The sequence below is a fragment of the Barbus barbus genome (genome assembly GCF_936440315.1).
Source record: "Barbus barbus genome assembly, chromosome: 16".
In the NCBI taxonomy this organism is placed as follows: Eukaryota; Metazoa; Chordata; class Actinopteri; order Cypriniformes; family Cyprinidae; genus Barbus; species Barbus barbus.
This window is the reverse complement of record NC_136744.1, coordinates 16,619,365-16,641,717: the sequence shown is the minus strand read 5'-3', so window position 1 is coordinate 16,641,717 and position 22,353 is coordinate 16,619,365. Positions and strand designations below refer to the sequence as shown.

Genomic DNA, 22,353 nt, shown 5'->3' with positions numbered 1-22,353 from the left:
GTTTCATTTGGATATACATGACAAAAGGGAAAAAGATGATCACATCTTCTACTTTATGTCGACTTTTTCCACATGTACAGTAGTTAAATCTATTTTTAGCATAATAGATTATTAGCATTACTTAGCATTAGCATTTATACACATTTTAGATTTCAGCTCCCTCTGTATAGCTACATTGGGCTTTGTTTACAAAAACAAATTATAAAAATTACTATTGGTGAAACACTTGACAGGGCAAAAAAGGACAAAAGTAATGCATGCATACATAGAAATGTGAAAAAAAGAAAACCAAAAAAATGGCTGCAGCTTTCCCATGAAATTGTGAAGTGTGAAACAGGTTTTGGACTCCGTTTACACCTGTTTTAGTACTGACCACTTTTAATCACCTGAGCCCAGTTAATACCAGTTGTAAGCAATGCCTCCTTTTCACACCTGTCCTGTCCTCTTCTCCCCTCTAAAGCCCTCTGCTAGCCATTAGGAACTGTCCTGAAAAAATCTCTACGGTTCAACTTCAGCTGTCCTCTATGATTACCTCATTTTTTTCCCCGTCTCTTTCGTAGCGAAGGTGACCCATGCTGTTCATCTCTGCAGCTGCAATTAACCCAGGTCACCCTGCACAGCTCCCAGAGTCGAGCAGGAACGAGATGTGTTAACAGTGAGCATGGACAGGCTTTTTTTTCTCCAGCAGATTATCTCCAGTCTGCCTGGACACACTGCCTCGCTCTCAACCATCAGGCTATGCTGGGATTAAGGCCTGCACCAGATGCCCTGAGGAGAGGAGAAGAGAGTCAAAGTTGTATATGTGGATGTGAGAGAAACTACAGACTGTCACCACAGACAAGCACTCGGATACTAGAAAACATATTACTGGCTAGTTAATACAGACAACTACAGCGCACACACTTACAAACCATAAATGTTTTTCCTTAGGGAGTGAACTTGACTCTCTGACCTTTACACTCCAGGCCATCCACACACACACACACACCCTGCCCTTCAGTCCACACAGTCTTAACTTTATCTCGGTTGTCCACACCTTGCATTCCAAGTCTCTTGTCTATCTATAGACTTTAGCCTTCCAAGCTCAGCAAACAGCCAGGGTGAGAACAAGGCCAGCCATTAGTCCAACATGCCCCAGAGTGCTAAAAGAGGACAAGAGACACACACGCACACACACAGGAAGACACTGATAGATTTATGGTAATGACACACTCACTCTGTTGACCATGCAAGGGCAGGGGACTTGGATAAGTCACCAAACACTAGACTCCAACATCTGATGTCTGAGGTTCAAGGCTTGACGAGTCTGTGTGTTTGTGACCATAAAGTGTTCTTTTATTACTTTAGTCAACAGATGACCGGGACCACATGAAATCTGTGCCCACAGATTTCCATAAAACTGGAAACACCCATTATTCAAAAAGTTTATTACCACTAATTGTACAGCACTTGTTTGTTTAATACATTACTATTTGTCATAATAAAAACGGAAACACCTTAAAAACTCAACAAATTTATTTTGGAAGCAAGTTGCCAATGGTGAAATAAATGAACTTTCATAATGATAATATTAATAATTCAGATTTTAATCAGCATTTTGTCTTGTTCAGTAAAAAATTGTATTACATGTATATATTTATTTATTTGTTCATTCATTCATTCAATCATTCATTTAGTTTTAATGCAATTATCTACACATCAAAAGTCATTAAAAATAATTTTTGCTCCTCTACCAATAAAAGTACAGAACTCTCAGTTCGTATGAAAATATTTTACTATATTTAATTCCATTCAGCAGAAATCCACAGATTTTTCCCCAAAAATCTGCACAGAAAATGCGGAAAAAGTCTGCGTTTGGTTTGCGCAAGCAGATGGCTAACCTATTGACCTCTTTGAAAGTATTATGTGACTCAGACAGGTTTTATTGGCCAAGTGACAACTTAATAAAAGTCATTTCTCGTTGGTCTTTTAAATATGTGAACCTACAATGTTCATTAATGCTCACAGAAGGTATTCGACTGTATATACAGTATGTTCTAAAAATGACGTCTCTCCAGGGCCTCACACCACTGGCGAGAAAAAGAGAGAGAGAGAGTCCATATGTGACATACTTACGTTCGAGTGACACTCCTTCTCAGAATTCAACATGCCTCATTCAAACAGGCTGTTATCTCCAAACAGGGCTCAGTGTGGGCTGCGGGCTCTGTTTATTCAAACCTAAAGGGCATTGCAATCTCCACAACAAAGTGTTCACCTGGGATCAATCAGTTAGCTTATTAAAGCACTAATATATTCAAATGAAGCTGCTGCTGCTGTTTTAGTGTGTGTGTGTGTGTGTGTGTGTGTGTGTATGAGTATGTATTTTTCCCCTGCACCATTTGTGATTAATTATCCCTCACAAATCTAATCATAGAACACACATGGTTGCTCCTAACTATCTATCTGTTGTCCTGTGCTTGAGGGGGAAAAACAACAATGAAAAGACTGATTCCACCTTTAATGAGATTGGAGTCAGCATACAAGTTCTTGTGGCATTGCTCGACTCCCATTCAGCAAGCAGGTGTCCTTTTCTAATGACTCCAGGAGCCTGACAGCCTGTCGTTAAAGAAAGTGAGACACAGAGTGAGAGAGAGAGAAGAGAAAAACATGTTGGATGTGGCTCACTGAAATGAGGATAAAATGACACTTGACCAATTGACCCCACAAACCTTTGGGCAGGCCTCTCAGGGTCAAAGGTTGAGCTTGGTGTGACATCTGAGTGCAAAGTCCCTATAACCTCTTATCCAAACCCATGGATAAAGAATCGTCTCTAATCTTTCATTTCTCCTTGAGATCAAATTGGTGTGGAGATTGTGTAAATTGCTATGTGAGGCTGTTCTGTAAGAGCCGTGAGAATAGTTTACGTTCAGATGATGTGCTGTAAATCTAAGCTTGGTTAACTGCCACATACTTTGAGAGTGGGTGCGAGGTGGTCATTGTCCATTAAGGTGCACTTACTTTGTGCCCACTCACCTCACACTGCACAATTAATAGAGCAAAGCCAAGCTGGAGTAAAGGAAATGATGCAAAGCTAGTTCAACACACAAGATGGGCACTGGCGATGAGGCATTCGTGTCTAGCAGTACCACAAACTCTCAAACCGACTAGAAAGTTGACAACGTGTAACGTTTAAACAACCGAGTCAACCTCTGTTTAGACAGCGGTTCAGTCCGCTTGGCAACCTCATGCTGAACAGCCCAGAGCAGAATGCCTGCCAGCGGGCCATAAACAAAAGGAACTTTTGATCAGGAGACCAATTTCCATGGCCAAGTCCACACGGACACAAAACTAAAACAAACCATGCACCTCAGTGTTTTGAGACTCACATTTTCTGGAGAATTCTCAACTACAAAACACTGGGAAAAGGGAAAAGAAGAATATTTGGGGATACTGGAATTTGATTTTCATAACAGTGAGAACACAACATTTTTCCTGGAAGATGCCAACAACACTTGTTGTGTTTTGTTATCTGTTTATATATTGTTGTATTAGTTGCTAGTTTGATTTTTGACAGGCCATGACGGGAATAGTTCATCCAAAAATGAAAATTCTTGAAATTGTACTCACCCTCATGTCGTTCCAAACCTGTATGACTTATATTCTTTCATAAAACACAAAAGGAGAAGTTTAGTTGAATGTCCAAGCTGCTCACTTCCATACAATGAAAGTGGATGGAGACCAGGAACTGCAAAAATAGAAAGAAGTGGCATTATGAAAGTAGCCCATACAACATTTACATTAAATTTACAAAAGTTCAGAAATTATATAGCTATAATCTTACCTTAAAATGCAGCCATGGTCACTTCGGTTGTATGGTAAAGAGCAGATTGGGCATTCTGACTAACATCTTTTCTGTTCCACATAAGAAAGAAAGTCAAACAGGATTTGAAAGACACGAGGGTGAGTAAATGATGACAGAATTATCATAAATACAGCATTAAAGTCTACAAAAAACGGAGAGACTTTCAGTGCATGGGTTTATGTGAGCACTCGTTTTCAGACATGGAGAGAAAGTCAGTGATTTGTTTCATTTGTCTGTAGTGTGGCATTGTTGAGTAGAGTGACACGTTGTCTTCGAGAGCTAGATGAATAAAATGGGAAAGATTGGTTAAGGAGGGGTTGAAGTTTTGGTCTTTCCCACCTGCCAAGACAACAATATGCCTCTCTAAACACAAGTGGCTATTTCTTTCTTGTTTTTGAAAAGGAATCTTAAAGAAACACATCTCAGCCTGGTTTTATAGATTTGCGTTAGACAAAGGAGAAAATTTGAGTGTGCATCACTATAAACAACACTCAGTTTGTGGTCAAGGTTTTATTCTACAAAACTAAGTTTCTGTTCATTTTGCTAATGATGAACAGGTGAATGTAGGCAATATTTTTGCCGCATATAAAAGGGATAAACAAAATAAAGGCAATTTTGGAAGTGATGTTCCATCTGCGTATGTGGTAAAGCTGCTCTTCTGACCTATAGAACAGGTAAGGTAACACTCTTTTCAAGTCACTTGGTCACATGACCCCAGAGATTTACAGAGCAGCTTGAAGGCTCTCCTACACCCGTAGGCTAAACACACCGTTTCTGAACCACACAAACACACAGTAGCGGGCAAAGGAACGGGGGGAGGGGAGAGGTACCACGAGTCCAGAGCTGCTCAGGAAGACCGTCCTAATTATTTGACATGCATACACCCAGCAGAGTTCAAGCAAATGAGAGTTAAACACCATCATAGCTTAAGTACGATACTCTGAGTTGTGCAATAAGTGTGCGTGTGTGTGGACATAAATTTGTATAATGACATGGGTATGACATAGGTCTTACAAGGAGAAGGTGACTTAAGAGGACATTGCCCCATGTCCCCATTTTTCAAAACACTTATAAATCATACAGAGTGAGTATTTTGGGGGGAAAGTAGAAATGCACAGTTTCCTGTGAGGGCTAAGTTTAGGTGTAGGGTTGGTGTAGGGCAATAGAACATACAGTTTGTACAGTATAAAAACCATTAAGCCTACGGGATGTCCCCTTTTTTCACAAAAACAAACGTGTGTGTGTGTGTGTGTGTGTGTGTGTGTGTGCATGTTTATGTGGTTTATGAGGACACAAATTTGTATGATGACATGGGTATGACAGAGGTATTACAATATGAAGGTGGTTTATGAGGACACTGCCTATGTCCCCGTAATTCAAAAGGCTTAAAAAAACATACTAAATGGAGTTTTTTTGAAAATCTAAAATTGCACAAAGTCTCCTGTGAGGGCTACGTTTAGGTGTAGGGTTGGTGTAGGGCAATAGCACACACAGTTTGTTCAGTATAAAAACCATTACGCCTATGGAGAGTCCCCATAAACCACAAAAACCAACATGTGTGTGTGTGTGTGCACCTGGTATTCATCACGTCCTGGGGACCAAATGTCCCCACAAGGATAGTAATACCAGTAAATCTTAATCTTGTGGGGACATTTTTTGGTCCCCATGAGGAAACAAGCTTATAAATCATACAGCATAAAGTTTTTTGAAAATCTAAAAATGCAGCATGTTTCCTGTGAGGGCTAAGTTTAGGTGTAGGGTTGGTGTAGGGCAATAGCACATACAGATTGTACAGTATAAAAACCATTGCGCCTATGGGATGTCCCCATAAAACATGGAAACCCAACATGTGTGTGTGTGTGTGTGTGTGTGTCAAATGCAATACAATTTTCCTATTCAAAAGATCAATTAATCAATTAATTAAAAGACAAAAATGCAGAGAGAAATCTTTGCCACCAGACACAGGTATATACTTTAATTTTTTTATTAATTGTTTTCAATAAAGGGACAAAATTGGTTGGTGAACAGGATAATGTAGACAACTGCCAGAAAACACAGACAGTGGTTTCTCCAATAAAACTCAACATAGAACAAAAAAAGTAAGTCTGTCAATGACCTTTGGTCATTCTTTTCTTTTTAAAAAAAAGAAAAAAATTTAATGAAAACAAACTAACAAAAAAAGGATCCATTCTATGTCTCTGTTTTGAACAGAGTATTTAAGCAATAATAAATAGTGACTCCTATTGAAAAAGATAAAGTTCAAGTTCAAGTTACAACAAACAGCTCTCATAACAGGAATAGAAAAGGCTGATAACAAAATATTCCGCATTGCCATTTACAAAAGAGTATGAACTTAAGTGGGCTGCTCCTTTAGTTCCATTTCATTTTTAAATATGCTTTGCATATGAAAGTCGTCCCAATCTAAATATAAAGCACCATTTAATATTTGGCAATGAAAAAAAAAACACCTGCAAAACATTGATTATTTGAATTCATTTATTTGAATGATTTTTTGTTTGTTTATTTACTGGTATTTTACTGCATATGAAGTTAGTTTTTTTTCAAGATGCTGGAATGTATTCAGGTGAGACAGGTGAAAAGACAGAAGCACACTACAGAACAACCCAACATTAGCTTGCTGTACTGCATACAGAATGGCAGCAGAGGAGATTTTTAAAAAGAAGAACAGAAAAAAGATATGTACAACCACCTGTTTTAGCTAGTGTGGACATTCTCAAAAGACTCCTCGGGGAAACCATTGAATGGCCTCCTTTGTACAATGCCACATACTTTAATTTTTTAATTTCATTTTTTTTTTTATCCGTTTTCTTTTTTTAAACATACAAATAATTCGCACTATATTATCCTGCCAAATTAAAAAAATATACCGTGGCAGCTTGTTGTTTTTTTCCACTACCAAAAAAGGTACAATAATACCTTTTGAGAGAACAAGCAACAGTTAAAAATACAAGCCTCAATATAAATACTGTAGTACCTACACTAGGTGAACATTTAATTGAAATAACATTCTAGAAATACGGAAGAAAGTAGACCATAAATGTGTTTTAGCATAGGAACTGACATGATGTGCATTTTCCTATATTTATGTTTCTCTATTATATATTTTATATATAATCTTAAACCTTTCCCCAATGCAAGTTTGACCTGAAGAGCTGTGAAGAGCCAAGATGAAAAAATGAAAGAAAGAAAAAACAGGAAAAAAAAAAATCACAGATTTTTCCCATTTTATATATATTGTGATCAAGTCTTGAACACCACCAAGACAAAGAGGAAAAGAGAAACAACAAACTTAAATACAGTTTCCCCTAAGATAATGAAATGTTACTTTTTAAAAAAGTCATTTTATTTTCATACTTAAAAAAAGATTTGTACAAAAAAAGTTCTTGCAGTGAAAGCAGCAAGTTTCAATTGTCCGTACTTTGTCAAGCACTGTGTGCTTTGACACAATAAAATTATATCGGAGTTGGGCTTTATCTTCATGAGGTGAGAGGAGGAGTTGGCTTTTTTACATTAAACAATGACACCGTGCTTGATTCTTTAGGAAGTTTTCCCTCTCGTGAATACCTGTAAACTGGGAAACTTTAACAGTGCACTTTGTTGTCCAACAAGCAAGCAATCTTAATTTATATTCAACTACTATACCTCCAATTAGCATGTCTAATATAAAAAGAAGGGCAAAGTGGCAGGTGCTGTCTAAACACCAAAAAAATGTTGTCTGGAGTCATTGATGTCAAAATGCAACAATGAAAAAGAGCCTTCTTGAATGTCAACTTATACCACACCATGTGTGAAACTCCTACAAAACAAAGGAACAAAAGTGACGTATGATTTTCCCTCTCTCTGTCTCGCTCTCGCTTGGTCGGTCTTTCAGGTTCATTTAGTCTTTTAGGGCGCTTAGACATAGGCAATAATAAAGAAATAAGATTTTGTCTCAGACCTGTAGGCAATTCATAGTTAATCATCACTGACAGCTGCAAATATTTCAATGCTTTCTTAATAACCGATTCTCAAGTGTACATTACATTAGTTTGCTCGAAATGCCCTCAGGTGTTCCTTCGCAATGGACGTTCACACTAACAATGGTCATCAAAAAAATGTCAAAATGTTGTGCTACTGAAGAGAAGACTTGAACAAACACAGAAAAGTCAAATGATTGTGGACTGAAAACTAGTACCACCAAGTATAGTACCTTCAGACAGAAGAAGTAAACAAGGCTGAAACCCACACCATATACTGCATGTGCCATGCCCAGGACATAAACCACAATGGAAGGATACGTTTTACGTAGGTACCTAACGGTGATTAACTAGAAATTTCCTTAGCTTTTTGATTATTACTATTTCTCTCTAAAGTCACAGTTGACTATAGCGGTAAGGTACTTGATGCAAGAACCTTCTGAGGATCCAATCGATCCTTGTGTATTATCTAGCTGAGACTCCAGAATTACAGCAGATGAGATTAACCAATGTAATTTCAAGATATCCAAGGCACTCTTTTTGTTTGTTTTACCAAATGATAGTACAAATTCAAATCTTAATGCTGTTTCCTTTTTAAGAAATCCAAAGGCTGTCATTATTTTTATTCCGTAGGGGCCAATTAGTATTTTAACCCTATGTGGACAGAACATCTTTTTGAAAGATTAGTTTAAGTGCTATTTCCAGCCCATCCAAAGAGGTTTAAGCGATAGCCTGTAGTCCTCCATGTTACAACAAAAAACTGTACATGATATGTATTACAGAATGTTTGCAGCATGGTTGTTTTTTCTTTTCTTTTTCTTTGATCTCAAAATAAAAACGAAAAATAAAAGAAAAAACATTTGTAAAATAATGAACAATAAAACAGCAACACATTTACTAAACAACTAACCAACCAGGGACAATTTATTTTTAAAATTAGCCCAAATATATCATGCATGCTGTCAAATTTTCCAAAATGGGAAAGAAAAAAGAAAAAGTACACTACATGTAAATTATTGCACAAGAGAAAGGCTCCAAGTTGGCGTCAATGCAATAGTATTGCCCCGATACAGATCATGCATTCAACGGTAAATGAAAAGGGTGTGCTGGTGGTGCCAAGCACGCTGTCTTAGCCGCCACTGGACTAGCGAAACAGGGAAATCTACAAGGATGAGGGTGGGAGTGGGGTAAGGTGTTATTCGCTGTTAACAGGCAAGTGAGCCACCACACTCCACCACTACTCAGTTTTAATTTCGTTGTTCAATGCACGGTCACTGTGCCATTTTTTCATGTGTTTCTCAAGGGTGCTGTACACACTAAAAGGCATCTTACAGATTTCACATTTGTAAACGTCCTTGCCCACTTGCCCGTGTGTTTTCATGTGCCGTGTTAGCTTGCTGCTCTGAGCGCAGGCATAATTGCAGAGCTCACACTTATAAGGCCTCTCACCCGTGTGGCTTCGCCGGTGCACTGTCAGATTGCTGCAGTTTTTGAATATTTTCCCACAGAACTCGCAGGTGTCACTGCGTCGGCCATCTTTCGAGCTGGGCCGACCAGGACCCCCGAGGTGTGGCGTGCTGCCGCCACTGCCAGTCCCGCTGCGGCCCGAGATGCCGCCATCCAGGTCCCCTGGTGGCGTAGAGAAGCGCAGGCTTCCATTCTCTGAGGAGTGCTCTGAAGACGAGGCAAAAGGCGATTGTCTGGAATCCCCGAAGTTCAGAAAGGGGTCCTTCAGCTGTCGAGAGGCAGCATAGCCAGCCAACCACTGAGAATAGACATTCTCAGTGTTGGGGATTGTAGGGGTGGAGAGGTCAAAGTCCTTCTCCACCTTGATTCGTTTGGAGAAAGGACTAAGTGAGCTGGGACTGCCCAGTAGAAGCTTCTTGGACAAACCAACAGAGGCAGACTCACTGGGGGACGAGCCTCGACCATTGATAGCTGAGCCGCAGCCCTCGTCCACTCTGTCTGATTCCAGAGCCGAGTCCTCATCACACATGTCCCTATGTGCATCGTTGCCAGAGTTTAGGGCTCCTCGTTTGTGTTGATGAAATGCCTCACTGTAGTGCTGCATGCTGGCAGCCAAGCCCATACCCTGCATAACCTCAGGCAGCGAGCGTGGGATCCCGTCCTCAACCGCACCCAGACGTCCGCCATTGTTCTCGTGGTGCCGTGCAGCCTCGAGATTGAGGCTGAAGTGGTAGTTGTTTCTACCTCCCTCTCTCTCCAGCTCCTCCTCCTCTCCTTCCTCCTCTTCCTCTTCTTCCTCTTCTTCCTCCTCCTCTTCCTCTTCCTCTTCTTCCTCTCCATTCTCTGGAATCAGGCGGTCGTTTTCGCTTTTGAATTTGGCTACCACAGACTTGAGGGCATTACTGGCACTACCCACCAAGTCGCTGGTTCCCGGCTCAGGGGAGCTGGCTGTGGACAAGCCATCGTCGGACTTAACCGTCATGGGCGATGACTTGTTCATGTGTGTCTTCATGTGCCGCTTTAGCTTGCTGGCCTGCGTACAGGCATGGTCGCACAAGTGGCATTTGTAGGGTTTCTCACCCGTGTGACTGCGTCGATGCACAATTAAATTACTCTGGAATTTGAAGGTCTTCCCACAGAACTCACAAGACTTGCTTTTCATTGGCGTGTTGGACTGTTGCGTAAGAGGGGTCGGGGTGGACTGGGAGCCAGAGGGGGACTGCATGGAAGGTAGGGGAGGGGTGGAGAGAAAGGGTGGCTTTGTTCCTGATTGGAATGGTTGTAGTAGCCGTTGCATAGGGCTGGGCCTATTGGGTGAGAGAGGAGGAGTTGACCCTGAGGTGTTACCAGCCAGCTCCCTCAACCTACGAGAGAAGTCCATAGCTGGGGGATCCATGGGTATGGGGTTGAGGCGCAGCACCCTGTCGAAGGCACTCGGGTGGTGGGTGGCCAAAGCCAGTTCCTCCGGGCTCAGGTGCTCTATGCGATGAGGGTCCAAATGATGGCGGGGTGGAGGGCTAAAGAGAGGCGGCGTAGGAGGAAACCGACCCTCTCGGAGAGGGGGTCCATCACGTCCAGAGTTGGGTATCCGCAGCAGGTTGAATGGGCTTCCCTCTGGTAGATGGATGCCATGCAAGGGGGGCTGAGAGGAGCAATCTGCACCCATTCCCGAAGGAGCTCCCACACGTGGCGTGAGCGGACTTCCGCGCTCACTCTCAAGGTAGATGCGGAAGCCATGAGTGTTCTGGGCATGTTGCAGCAGAAACCAGGCACTGCTGAACGGCTGCTTACAGGTTGTGCAAGTGTAGCTGCTGGGCTCATCTTTACCTGCAAGACACATAAAAGATGAGTTAATTCTCCAATATTAACTGCAACTCATTTAAAGGAACAATAGAATAGAATAGAATAGAATAGAACCATTAATAGATCTCTAAATCTGCTACATGTGTTTGTTCGCACTCATTCCATTTCTCAGCTGCTCCCTTGTGTTTCGGACTTACAAAAAAGCCTAAAGATTGGGTCTTAATCATTTATGAACCTCCCTCATTCTACCATCTAGACCCCAGGCCTGTGCAGACCCCCATACTAACAGTCTCTCGTCGACTTTAGTCCCTCAGCAGGCTAAAGCAAGTATCACATAACAGTAAACACAGCTCTTATTATAAACATGCTCCCGAACAGCACTACAGGCCAGGACCCAGTGGAGCAGAGCTTTTCACAACACAAGACCAGACAAAGCACTGGTAGTCCAGCAGAGAAAGACTGTGTTGGGGTTTAGCTCAGGTCTTTGAATGGGGTGATACACTCCTGCTTTCGGCTGTACACCGTTCAGCTGGTTCCAACGGTTGTCAGCAGGGCTATAAAAGCAAACAATAGTGTTCTCTCAAGCTGAACACTTTCATCCATGTACAAAAACAGACGAACAGGAAGCATACAGTAAACAAAATCTGGAAGAATTACAGAAATATATCCTGTAAAGGGGCAACAGAGGAAACACACATATTGTTAAGATGTGTTAAAGGTTACATTACACAAAATTCAGGTGTTTTAAGCCAGTGGAAAGCTAAAGGAGAATTGTAACATTTGTTGCAAACACTTCACACATTGACAAAAATTGTTTTGAAAATTTAATTATATTTAATAAATTGTCTGCTCTTCAAATGCAAGCTCAAAAGAGATAAGTTTATGCAACAGTTGCTTAAAATGGAAATAAAAGGAATCTACCGGTAGAATAGAAAAAAAAAGCAAAAAGAGAGACCATCTACTCCCTTACAACTGAAACAGTAAAGTATGTAGACAATTGTCACGGCAAAGAAACATTTAAAACAATAATTGACTTTCAATGGCACTTTGACAATGACCGGCGATTTTCCTCCCATTGCGTTTGTAATCTCATTTAATGTTTCTGACTCCTCCACCACCTCATTTAGGAGATTAAATAATAAAGGAGGCTGGACACAAGAGCATTTCTTCATTGAACACACTGTGCTGAAGCCTGATGCAATGTTACCCATTTATGAAATATTTTTTGTCTCTGCATTTTGGAGGAACTGATACATTATATTCTCAAAAAAAAAAAAAAAAAACCTTGAAAAACTAGCAGATTCCCAATTGTCTGGTCTCTGTAAACAAATTAACAGATGTTTTTACAACTTTTTCAACGCTTATAATTTATGTACTAATTTTACCCTTTAATTTAATTAAATGTATTTAAACTTGCCTGTATAAAGCACGTGTGTAACGTATTTAGTATTATGACAATGTGTAAAAAAAAGGTAAAAACTTCACAACATATTGGAGGAAAAAACATACCTCTCTCATAAATATGCTCAAGTCCAAATGTTTTATCTAGTCCAGATGAAAGCTGTCAAAAGCTACAGAACCATTTTTGATAATTGCACTGAATAAATTCCCCTCAAAAAATGTTATAAAGTGCTGCAAATGGCATTTGCACCATCAACAGGTAAACAAGCAGCGGGTTCAGGATGCCTATAGTTAAAAAACACACGATTAACTCACAAATGGCAATGAAATGGATATTTTCATGAGGTAATGAGTGGCAGTTTGAACTTTGAAAATTACCAGCGCTAAAAGGGATGTTACATGCAAGTTACAGATATCTACCTATGCTCACAAAAACGCAAGGTCAAGCGGTCAGGAAAAGAGCCATCATCCACACAGGAAACACAACAACAAACAGCGAAAATGGACAGGGGAGATGGATTTAACTCCCCCCACAAGCCAGAGGTCTCTAAACTGCTATCATGTACTGTTTACAACCATCCCGAGAGAAAGAGGGGAGAGGGGAAAAAGCAAAAAATGGAGAGATGGCGGGAAGAAAGGCAGAAAGAAGTGCTGAACGGAGCCAAACAGGCAGTGTGCACTTTCATCTCGTTTGTTTTCCTCAGAGGGGCTTTCTCTGAAGTCTTCAATAGCCAGCAAAGCATGTAACGAGGCAAGGCCTTTCTGCTGCTCAGAGGAGGAAAGACAGGCCAGAGCCACTGTGGGTTTTCTCAGATAATCCTGTTAATGCACACAAATGGGGGTGGTTCTGGAAGGCTCCATGGCGGGCAGACAGCCACCTCCGGACATCGCTGCACCCTTTTGTGCTGTCATCATTTTGTCTCTGGCTTGGCACTTCTTAAACATGGTAAATTAAAACACACACCCACTCTACATGACAAATGTGTGCAACAAATAAATGCTAGTGTTTAGGAATGACTAACATGAGTAAAGCTCAAAATAATATAAAACGTGGTGACGTATGTCAGTGTTTCCCAAACTTTTTTATCATCTTAAGCCCTATCAGTAACATCAAACCATAAATGTGACCATGGACTACAAAACCAGTCTTAAGTCGCTGGGATATACACTCACTGGCCACTTTATTAGGTACACCTTGCTAGTAACAGGTTGGACCCCCTTTTACCTTCAGAACTGCCTTAATTCTTCGTGGCATAGATTCAACAAGTTGTTGGAAACATTCCTCCGAGATTTTGGTTCATATTGATATGATAGCATCACGCAGTTGCTGCAGATTTGTCGGCTGCACATCCATGATGCGAATCTCCCGTTCCACCACATCCCAAAGGTGCTCTATTGGATTGAGATCTGGTGACTGTGGAGGCCATTTGAGTAAAGTAAACTCATTGTCATGTTCAAGAAACCAGTCTGAGACGATTTGAGCTTTGTGACATGGTGCATTATCCTGCTGGAAGTAGCCATCAGAAGATGGGTACACTGTAGTCATAAAGGGATGGACATGGTCAGCAACAATACTCAGGTAGGCTGTGGCGTTTAAACGATGCTCAATTGGTACTAAGGGGCCCAAAGTGTGCCAAGAATATATCCCCCACACCATTACACCACCAGCCTGAACCGTTGAGACAAGGTAGGATGGATCCATGCTTTCATGTTCTCTACGCCAAATTCTGACCCTACCATCTGAATGTCGCAGCAGAAATTGAGACTCATCAGACCAGGTAACGTTTTTCCAATCTTCTATTGTCCAATTTTGGTGAGCCTGTGCGAATTGTAGCCTCCGTTTCCTGTTCTTAGCTGACAGGAGCGGCACCCGGTGTTTTCTTCTGCTGCTGTAGCCCATATGCTTCGGGGTTCGACGTGTTGTGCGCTCAGAGATGGTATTCTGCATACCTTGGTTGTAACGAGTGGTTATTTGAGTTACTGTTGCCTTTCTATCATCTCTAACCAGTCTGCCCATTCTCCTCTGACCTCTGCCATCAACAAGGCATTTTCATCCACACAACTGCCGCTCACTGGATATTTTCTCTTTTTCGGACCATTGTCTGTAAACCCTAGAGATGGTTGTGCGTGAAAATCCCAGTAGATCAGCAGTTTTTGAAATACTCAGACCAGCCCGTCTGACACCAACAACCATTCCACGTTCAAAGTCACTTAAATCCCCTTTCTTCCCCATTCTGATGCTCGGTTTGAACTTCAGGAAGTCGTCTTCACCACATCTAGATGCCTAAATGCATTGAGTTGCTGCCATGTGATTGGCTGATTAGCAATTTGTGTTACCAAGCAATTGAACAGGTGTACCTAATACAGTGGCTGGTGAGTGTATTTGTAGCAATAGCCACAAATACACTGTATGGGTCAAAATTATTGTTTTTTCTTTTATGCCAAAAAACATTAGGACATAGTAAAGATCATGTTCCATGAAGATACTTTGTAAATTTCCTACTATAAATATATCCAAACTAAATTTTTGGTTAGTAATATGCATTGCCAAGAACTTCATTTGGACAGCTTTAAAGGCGATTTTCTCAATATTTTGATTTTTTTGCACCCTCAGATTCCAGATTTTCAAATAGTTGTATCTCGGCCAAATATTGTCCTATCCTAACAAACCATACATCAACTGAAAAATTAATCGAAAAATTTACCCTTATGACTGGTTTTGTGGTCCAGGGTCACAAATGTGTTCCATTTTACTCAAATTACACTGGATATCATTTTAAACAAAACCAGACCCTACATTTCACTGCTGGTTATACTCTGTATAATTGTGTATGTGACAAATAAAAAAAATCTTGAATCTTGAATCTTGAGACCCATCGAACAGCTTCCTATCGCTTTATTAAGTCACCGCAAATAAGTCAGGGAAAATATAAGAGAAACTTTTCTGAGAAAGATTGAAAGATTCCTTTTTAAATCAAATCCAGATGAGATATATATATATATATATATATATATAATAAATATGAAAGGCAACAAAACATACGCGTTTAAAAGAGCAAAATCTTTCCAAATAACCCTGGAACCTGCATACCCCTGGTATATACTAAAGACTTCAGACTTGACAGACAAATCTGACAGACGTTTAAAAAATAAATAATTAAATAAAATAAATTTAACAATTATCCCAAGGTCCCAGAACAAGAGAGCAATGGTGACGATATCACACGCCAGCTTTCAGCTGACAGAGATGGGCAGTGAGGGAGGTGACGGTTGGTGTGAACAGAGAGAAAAATAACAGCACATTGCTGCTCTATGGCCCTGCCACCCACGAGCACATCCTGACAATCTCACTCCTGACCAACAGCTGAAAGCCCTGCACTCAATCAAGACTGCACACTACTTTATATCAGGGGGGTTGATGCAAAGGCCAGCTAAATTATGGATCATTACAATCTGCAGAAATTACATTTAATTGCTGCCACCTGCAGAGGGTTTAACCTAGTATACATTTTTGTTTTGTCATGCAAAGGGTATTTTTCACTCCTGTCACAGCTACAAGCGTAATGGCTATCTGTTGTTGTCGAGGTTGAAGGAGAGTTTTAATTTGCCTCATGTCGAATGCAAAACCCAATTCGCTTTCAATTCAGGGTCCTCAGAAGGTTCAGTTCTTTAAATAGACTTTGAGGGTCTGCCGTCTCCTCACCAGCCACAGGGATCTCTGAAGGACAGGTTACCGCATCTCCATTTTTAACAAGGGCCTGCTTCATTTCATTACACATGGCAACGCTCAGCGGAATATGTAATCATCTTTTTCACATGACATTTTGAATATTCAACTAGACAAATAATTGCGGCAATAATTGATAGCTTCGCGCAGGCGGCAGTATTATTGACTGGCGTGCCTCTCACAAGCACCGGTGTGTGCCATGCGGGCATCGTGCTTGGCACGCTCACAGCTAGGTTCTTCTTCTGACAAAACTGTCACAATCTGTTCCGATGACAGGAGTCGGCGAGCCACCGACAGGTGCTCCAATAATCTGCTATTAGACTCTGAAGATTTTACTGGGTAGAATTAAAAGCAGCAGCCTGCCAAAGAAATTAGCCTCCCCCTCCTTTCGGTCTAATTTTAATTTTCTCAAGAGAGTTGAAAGAGTATTCTTTGTGTCATTGACTGTCTTTTTGAGAGGAGAAGTCGAGAGCTGAGCATTCAAGACGGGTGAGCAGTAAAAGCAGACGAGGGACTCGTGGGTTCACAGCTGTTTAATGTGCGCAACTACGTGGCCGCCGCTGGGTGCGCAAGATGGCTAAATGCAATGATAATCTGTGCCTTGACACTCGGAGCATTTAAGAGAAGAATTCGGAAAGCGGCCTTGCTCTAATTTTCTCAGATTCCTCAGTTAATCAGAGAGCTCTCCGATTTGCTGCAAAAGCGGGTCAGTCCGGACAAGCTGGCAAGCCGTGACGCTCGAGGAAGAGACTGCCGGTGACAGTTGTTGGACTGGTCTGCAGGAGCTGGCAGCGGCACGGCTACTTACAGACGGATGCGAGCGCTCAGTGCATTGCTGGCAGTTTTTACACAGGGAAATGTCAGAGCAATGTTACAGCACAGAGCCACGGGAAAACAAGAACACCCCCCCTCCTCCTCCTCCTCCTCCTCCCAAACTGCCAACCACATCCTCACAGGACCGACTAATCCAGCTAAATCGGCACACACACACACATACACACACACACACACACACACATTAAACTGCAGTTAGATAAAGCCACACTAAATGATCTTGACAAAAAGTAAGGCTGTATTACAGAGCGGTGATGGCTTGGCAGAGAGTGACTGGTGCCCATGATGAAACCGGAGACATGGAGGAAGGAAATATGTTGTGAGCCCCCCATCCACCCAATTCCCCCCCTGCTGAGTTCTGCATCTTGAGCAGGAAAACTCTAGCACACCAAACAGATAGCTTTACAGTGCAAAAAATAACCAAAAAGTGTCAAGTTATGACTTGTGCAAATTTCAGACAGCTCGTCTGGGGCACAAAACGTATAAAATCCGCCTAGGGGACAGGTCAGCCATATTTTATTGCAAAATGCACTCAAACACACACAAGCACACACACATAACCTGTTTGTTGGTATTGGAAAGGTACTGTGTTAGTTACACAAGCACATTTACAAATGAAAAATTGTTTTACCGTCATACCAATTTCATTAAAATACACTTAAATACAGCTAAGTGCATGAAACGAATGGATTTATCTTGACTGACACACATGGATGACTGACACGTATAGATGGAGAGTGTGTATATTTGGAGTAATGTCTACAGTTGGCTTTGTTAAGAGAGCAGGGTGCATTTCTATGTGTGCCGTCTGGATCGATGGCGCTGGCAGTCTAAGATGAATGCCAGATTAAAACAGCTCGGGCAGCCCAATATCCCCGACATGCAGATTCATCCATTGTTCTTCCTCCCACCACTAAAAAATCCACCCCCCTCACTCACACATGCATACAAACGGCATCCGCGGCAAACAAAAGCACCGGATAAAAACGCACTTGCGTACAGCGATTCAAAACCTCCTACATACGAAAGCGCAGGTCATTTGGACATTTGCTGGCATTTCGCGAGCTGTACTCTCAGCCTTCCATCTCGACAGCTTCACTGCTGTCACTAGCTGAGACTGCGGCTCCTTTTGTTTTGTCCTTGACGATTGTGTTAAGATTCAACAGCTCTCAGAGATAATGGTAATTGAAGTAATGCAACAATGCAGTAACAGGATTACTGAATGCAGGGGGAGAAAGGACAATGCCATGTAATATCATTTTTGAATTTTATCAGCAGCTTATGCTTTCAAGAGCCTCTGCGTATATTTGTGTTTGAGGTGTCCCTTCACCTCTGCACCTGCTCAAGTCTCAAAATTATGGCATTACAATTTAAGTATTACATTTTCATAAAGTAAATTAAGCACAGTGCATAGGAATCCTGTTAACATTGACAAATAAAATACATTTTATAAATCCATCAATGTGAAACCTTTTTAAATCAAGTTTTGGGGTCATTTTTTTTTTTTTTTTTTAAAGGTGCTTACCAAGGCTGCATTTATTTGATCAAAAATAGAGTAAAATGGGTAATATTGTGACATATTGTTTTCTATGTTAATATATTTTATTATTACGCAATTTATTCCTGTGATGGCAAAGCTGAATTTTCAGCAGCCATTACTCCAGTCTTCAGTGTCTGTTTAAAAAAATATATACCAATCCCAAACTTTTGAATAGTAATTTATATCAAGATTTGCCATTTTTAATCACCTTTTGCTTTTGCTTATTCATTATAAATTGTCCAGCAGTGTGACAAATTTTAAAAGTACAAACATTTCAAGTAAAACTGCATGCACTTTTGAAAGACTATTCTAACTAGTTGTACTAATTTTGCTTATTTACTCACACACACACACACGTTTGTTTTTGTGAATTGTGGGGACTTTCCATAGACTTCTATCACTTTTAACCTGACCAAAGTACTATATTTTTTATCCCCTAACCCAACTCTAACCCTAATCCTACACCTTACAGGAAACAGTTTGCATTGTTTCAGATAAACATCATTTACTATTTTTAATATTTTGTTTTCCCTCGTAGAGACCGCAGGCCAGTCCCCACAATGTCAAACGCACATTTATAAGTAATAAGCAAGAGCAAAAATGCTGTTTAAACTAATTTTTATAAGGAGTACAGCATAAACATGCTGCAGGACATGAGAACCTCACTAAATTATTTCATGACTACCCATATATTAAAAAGTGAAGATTATTGTCTTTTGATTTGATTAACTATAAAATAATAATGACAATAATAAGGTAATTCTGACCAGAGCAAGACTTCTAATTGGTGTCTGTGTTTAACCCATGTGTGTCAAAGCTCAGGTCATGTGTGTCTCTGGCTGGTATCAGTATTCCTCTGAGCAGTCTGGCTGGGTCGGCCCAGCACCGCTCTCACACACTCAGCTCTTTGTCCGGTTCCAGACTCTTTGTGGTGTGCCGAGTGACTGGCCACAAACAAAGGCCTGTTTGACCAACACTTGTTCACTGACAAAGCTGGACAGAGGAAGTGCCATAAAAATCCCGCAAAAGACTCAGAGACACTTCTCACACTGTGTGTCCTCAAAACACAAACATTATGCATTTCTCTCTGCCTCGCCAAAAGAACACACACTAATATCTAAACAATGAGATGTAACGCGCCCATTAACTGCACTTTCCAAATAGACAGAGAGAGGGGAAAAAATACTGACTTAAAAGAGATACTGTGATAACTAGAGCTGGTGCTCCTGGGCAGAAGCATGTCAGTAATTAACCTGGACAAGCCGGCAAAAATCTGACTTTCACGTTTATTAACTTTCACCATCCCAAACCCTGATAAGAAGGTCACATTTCAAGTCCCAAATAAAGAAACGTTTTAATAATGACAGAAAATATTATGTATGCATGTGTGGAATTAAGAAATAAACTTAAAATCTGTGCAAATCTTGCAGCTTTCATAAAGAAAAGGTGTAAAAGAGTGTATAACAACAATTTGTGATGGGTCAATTGCCCTGGGGAGAAAATATGGGTTAAAATTAAAAATCCTAATGGAATTCCCTCTCCACATTATGCAAGTAATCCCAGCATCAACTTATTCCAACATATACCATGTCTCCCATCTGCCTGCCTGCCGGACAGCAAGCGCAATTAAGAGCAGGAGAGATTTCCACACACCTGACTCCCCTCTCCTTATCATTATTACAGTGAGGAGAGATGTGTCCCTTCCAATCAGAAATACACACAGCTAAACAGGGCCTGCCCAGCTAATGATAACCACAGAGAGTGGCATACGTTTCCCTCTCGAGCAGTCGAATCAAACCCGGCTGATCAGGCCCGAGCGCACCGTGTGCACGTATTCTGTTATTGCTGAATATGAGAAGTTGATTTCAGTATTTAAGAACAACAATGAGGCTAATTTCACAATCCTCTTGGTGTGTCATTAGGCGCTGCTGTACAATCTGCCACACAAGAATGAAGACAAAACACAATTACCCCCAAGTGCTTTTAAAGAACTGGGATATAAAAGCGTTATTGTTTTGGCGAGGAGGCCAATCAGGACTTTATATGTGTGTAAATGTATATTTGCGCATGTGAGACACACGTGAACATGCCATAGTTGGTTTGACTTGTTATAAAGGATTGGGCTAAATACTGTGTGCCAGAGAGTTCCAGAGTCCCTGCTATTATCCAAATTGTGCTTCCCTGCACCCTTGGGTGGCGGGTCATCCACAAATATTCACTACATTATAAGCAAATATATATTATATATATTATTATTTATGTAAAATGTTGTTGCATTATATGCCAAAATGTAAAACCAAGTGGCATTTATTTTAATTAATAAATAAATATATAACACAAAACAGCTTATGATACTGTTCAAAAGTTTGGGGTCAGTAAGGTTTTTAACCGTAAGCTCAGTAAAAAAAAAAAAATGTAATACAATTTTAAAAATTGTAATGCTTTTATTCAGTGAGGATGTATTTCAATAATCAAAAGTGAAGTACATCAAAATTAAAGACATTTGTAATGTTACAAAAGAATTATACTTCAAATAATTGCTTTTCTTTTGAAAGTTCTATTCATAAAAAAATCCACTTGTTTCCACAAAATATAATCCAACTATTTTCAAGAATAATGATAATAAGAAATGTTTTTGCACCAAATCAGCATATAAGAATGATTTACTGGAGTAATAGCTGCAGAAAATTCAGCTTTGCTATCTCAGGAATGAATTAAAATATGTTAAAATAGAAAACAGCTATTTTGAATTGTAGCAATATTTCACAATATTTCTGTTTCTATTATATTTTTTATCAAATAAATGCAGTCCTGGTTAGCATAAGAGATAACTTTAAAAAAAAACATTTAAAATTCTTACCGACCCCAAACTTTCGAACAGTAAAATTGTGTGTATTTATCAATAAAAAAAAATGTGGACACTTTCTATTCTGCTAAACAGGACACATGTGTGAACCTGTGTTGCTTAGTACATCCTGTACAAATCCTTTAGAGACTATTTAAATAAAAGTAACTGCAAACATGGCTATATAAAGTGAATTTTTAAACATAGCTCTAGCACAGCTCTCCTGTGTTTGTTATACAATGACATTCATACACCTGACTTAAGTTTCCAAAAGTGTCTTCATACTGTATGAAGACCGAACAACGCTATTGAAACCCTTTCTTTAACCAGCAGTCAAACATCCTCTGCTCATGTATGTGAATGTAGGGAGTGTGTATCCTAACGATAACTACATGTAGAAGCAGCCCAGGAACTGTACCGGGGATCTGCTTTACCACTGGGGAACATGCCTGGAGAGCAGAAGCCCCAGAGGGACAGATGGAGTACTCTTGGCGGAGACACCCGTGAACAATGAACAAAACCGTTGTTCCGTCACTCAGATTATTGTAACTGCCGTTCCTGCGCTTTGGTTGTGCGATTCAGGCTTCCGTAGATACTGGAAAGGATTGTTTAAAAATGAATTCCCGCATAACCTCATAAACATAATTTTAATAATACAGTCAGAGCCTCTTAAACTGTGTTTATGATTGTAATTAAATGGCCAAACCTTTATATAACCGTTAGAGCGTAAAACCGTGTGCGCATCCTCTCTCTCTCTCTCTCTTGTGAGGAGAGAACCTCACTGCTGATGGTGGCAAGTGTAGACTACTCTTAACCCAAAACCAAAATGTCAAAATTATAGAGAGCACAAATTACAGCATAGAAGGGTTGTGTGCTTTGCTCTTTTCCTTTTTTTAAGCAAAGGAGAAAAAAAATACT

At 40.4% G+C, this 22,353-nt stretch overlaps 1 protein-coding gene across 1 annotated transcript in view; it reads right to left on the bottom strand.

Annotated features, from left to right (window-relative positions):
- Positions 1-6,373: 6,373 nt before the first annotated feature.
- The window catches only part of LOC306882229 (B-cell lymphoma/leukemia 11A-like), a 57,308-nt gene continuing 41,328 nt past the window's right edge, over positions 6,374-22,353 (bottom strand). Inside the window, exon 3 of the mRNA XM_079436727.1 lies at positions 6,374-11,112. Within this exon, the coding sequence (XP_079292853.1) occupies positions 9,056-11,112 (2,057 nt within the window). The 3' untranslated portion in view covers positions 6,374-9,055. The remainder of the gene's footprint in view (positions 11,113-22,353) is intronic.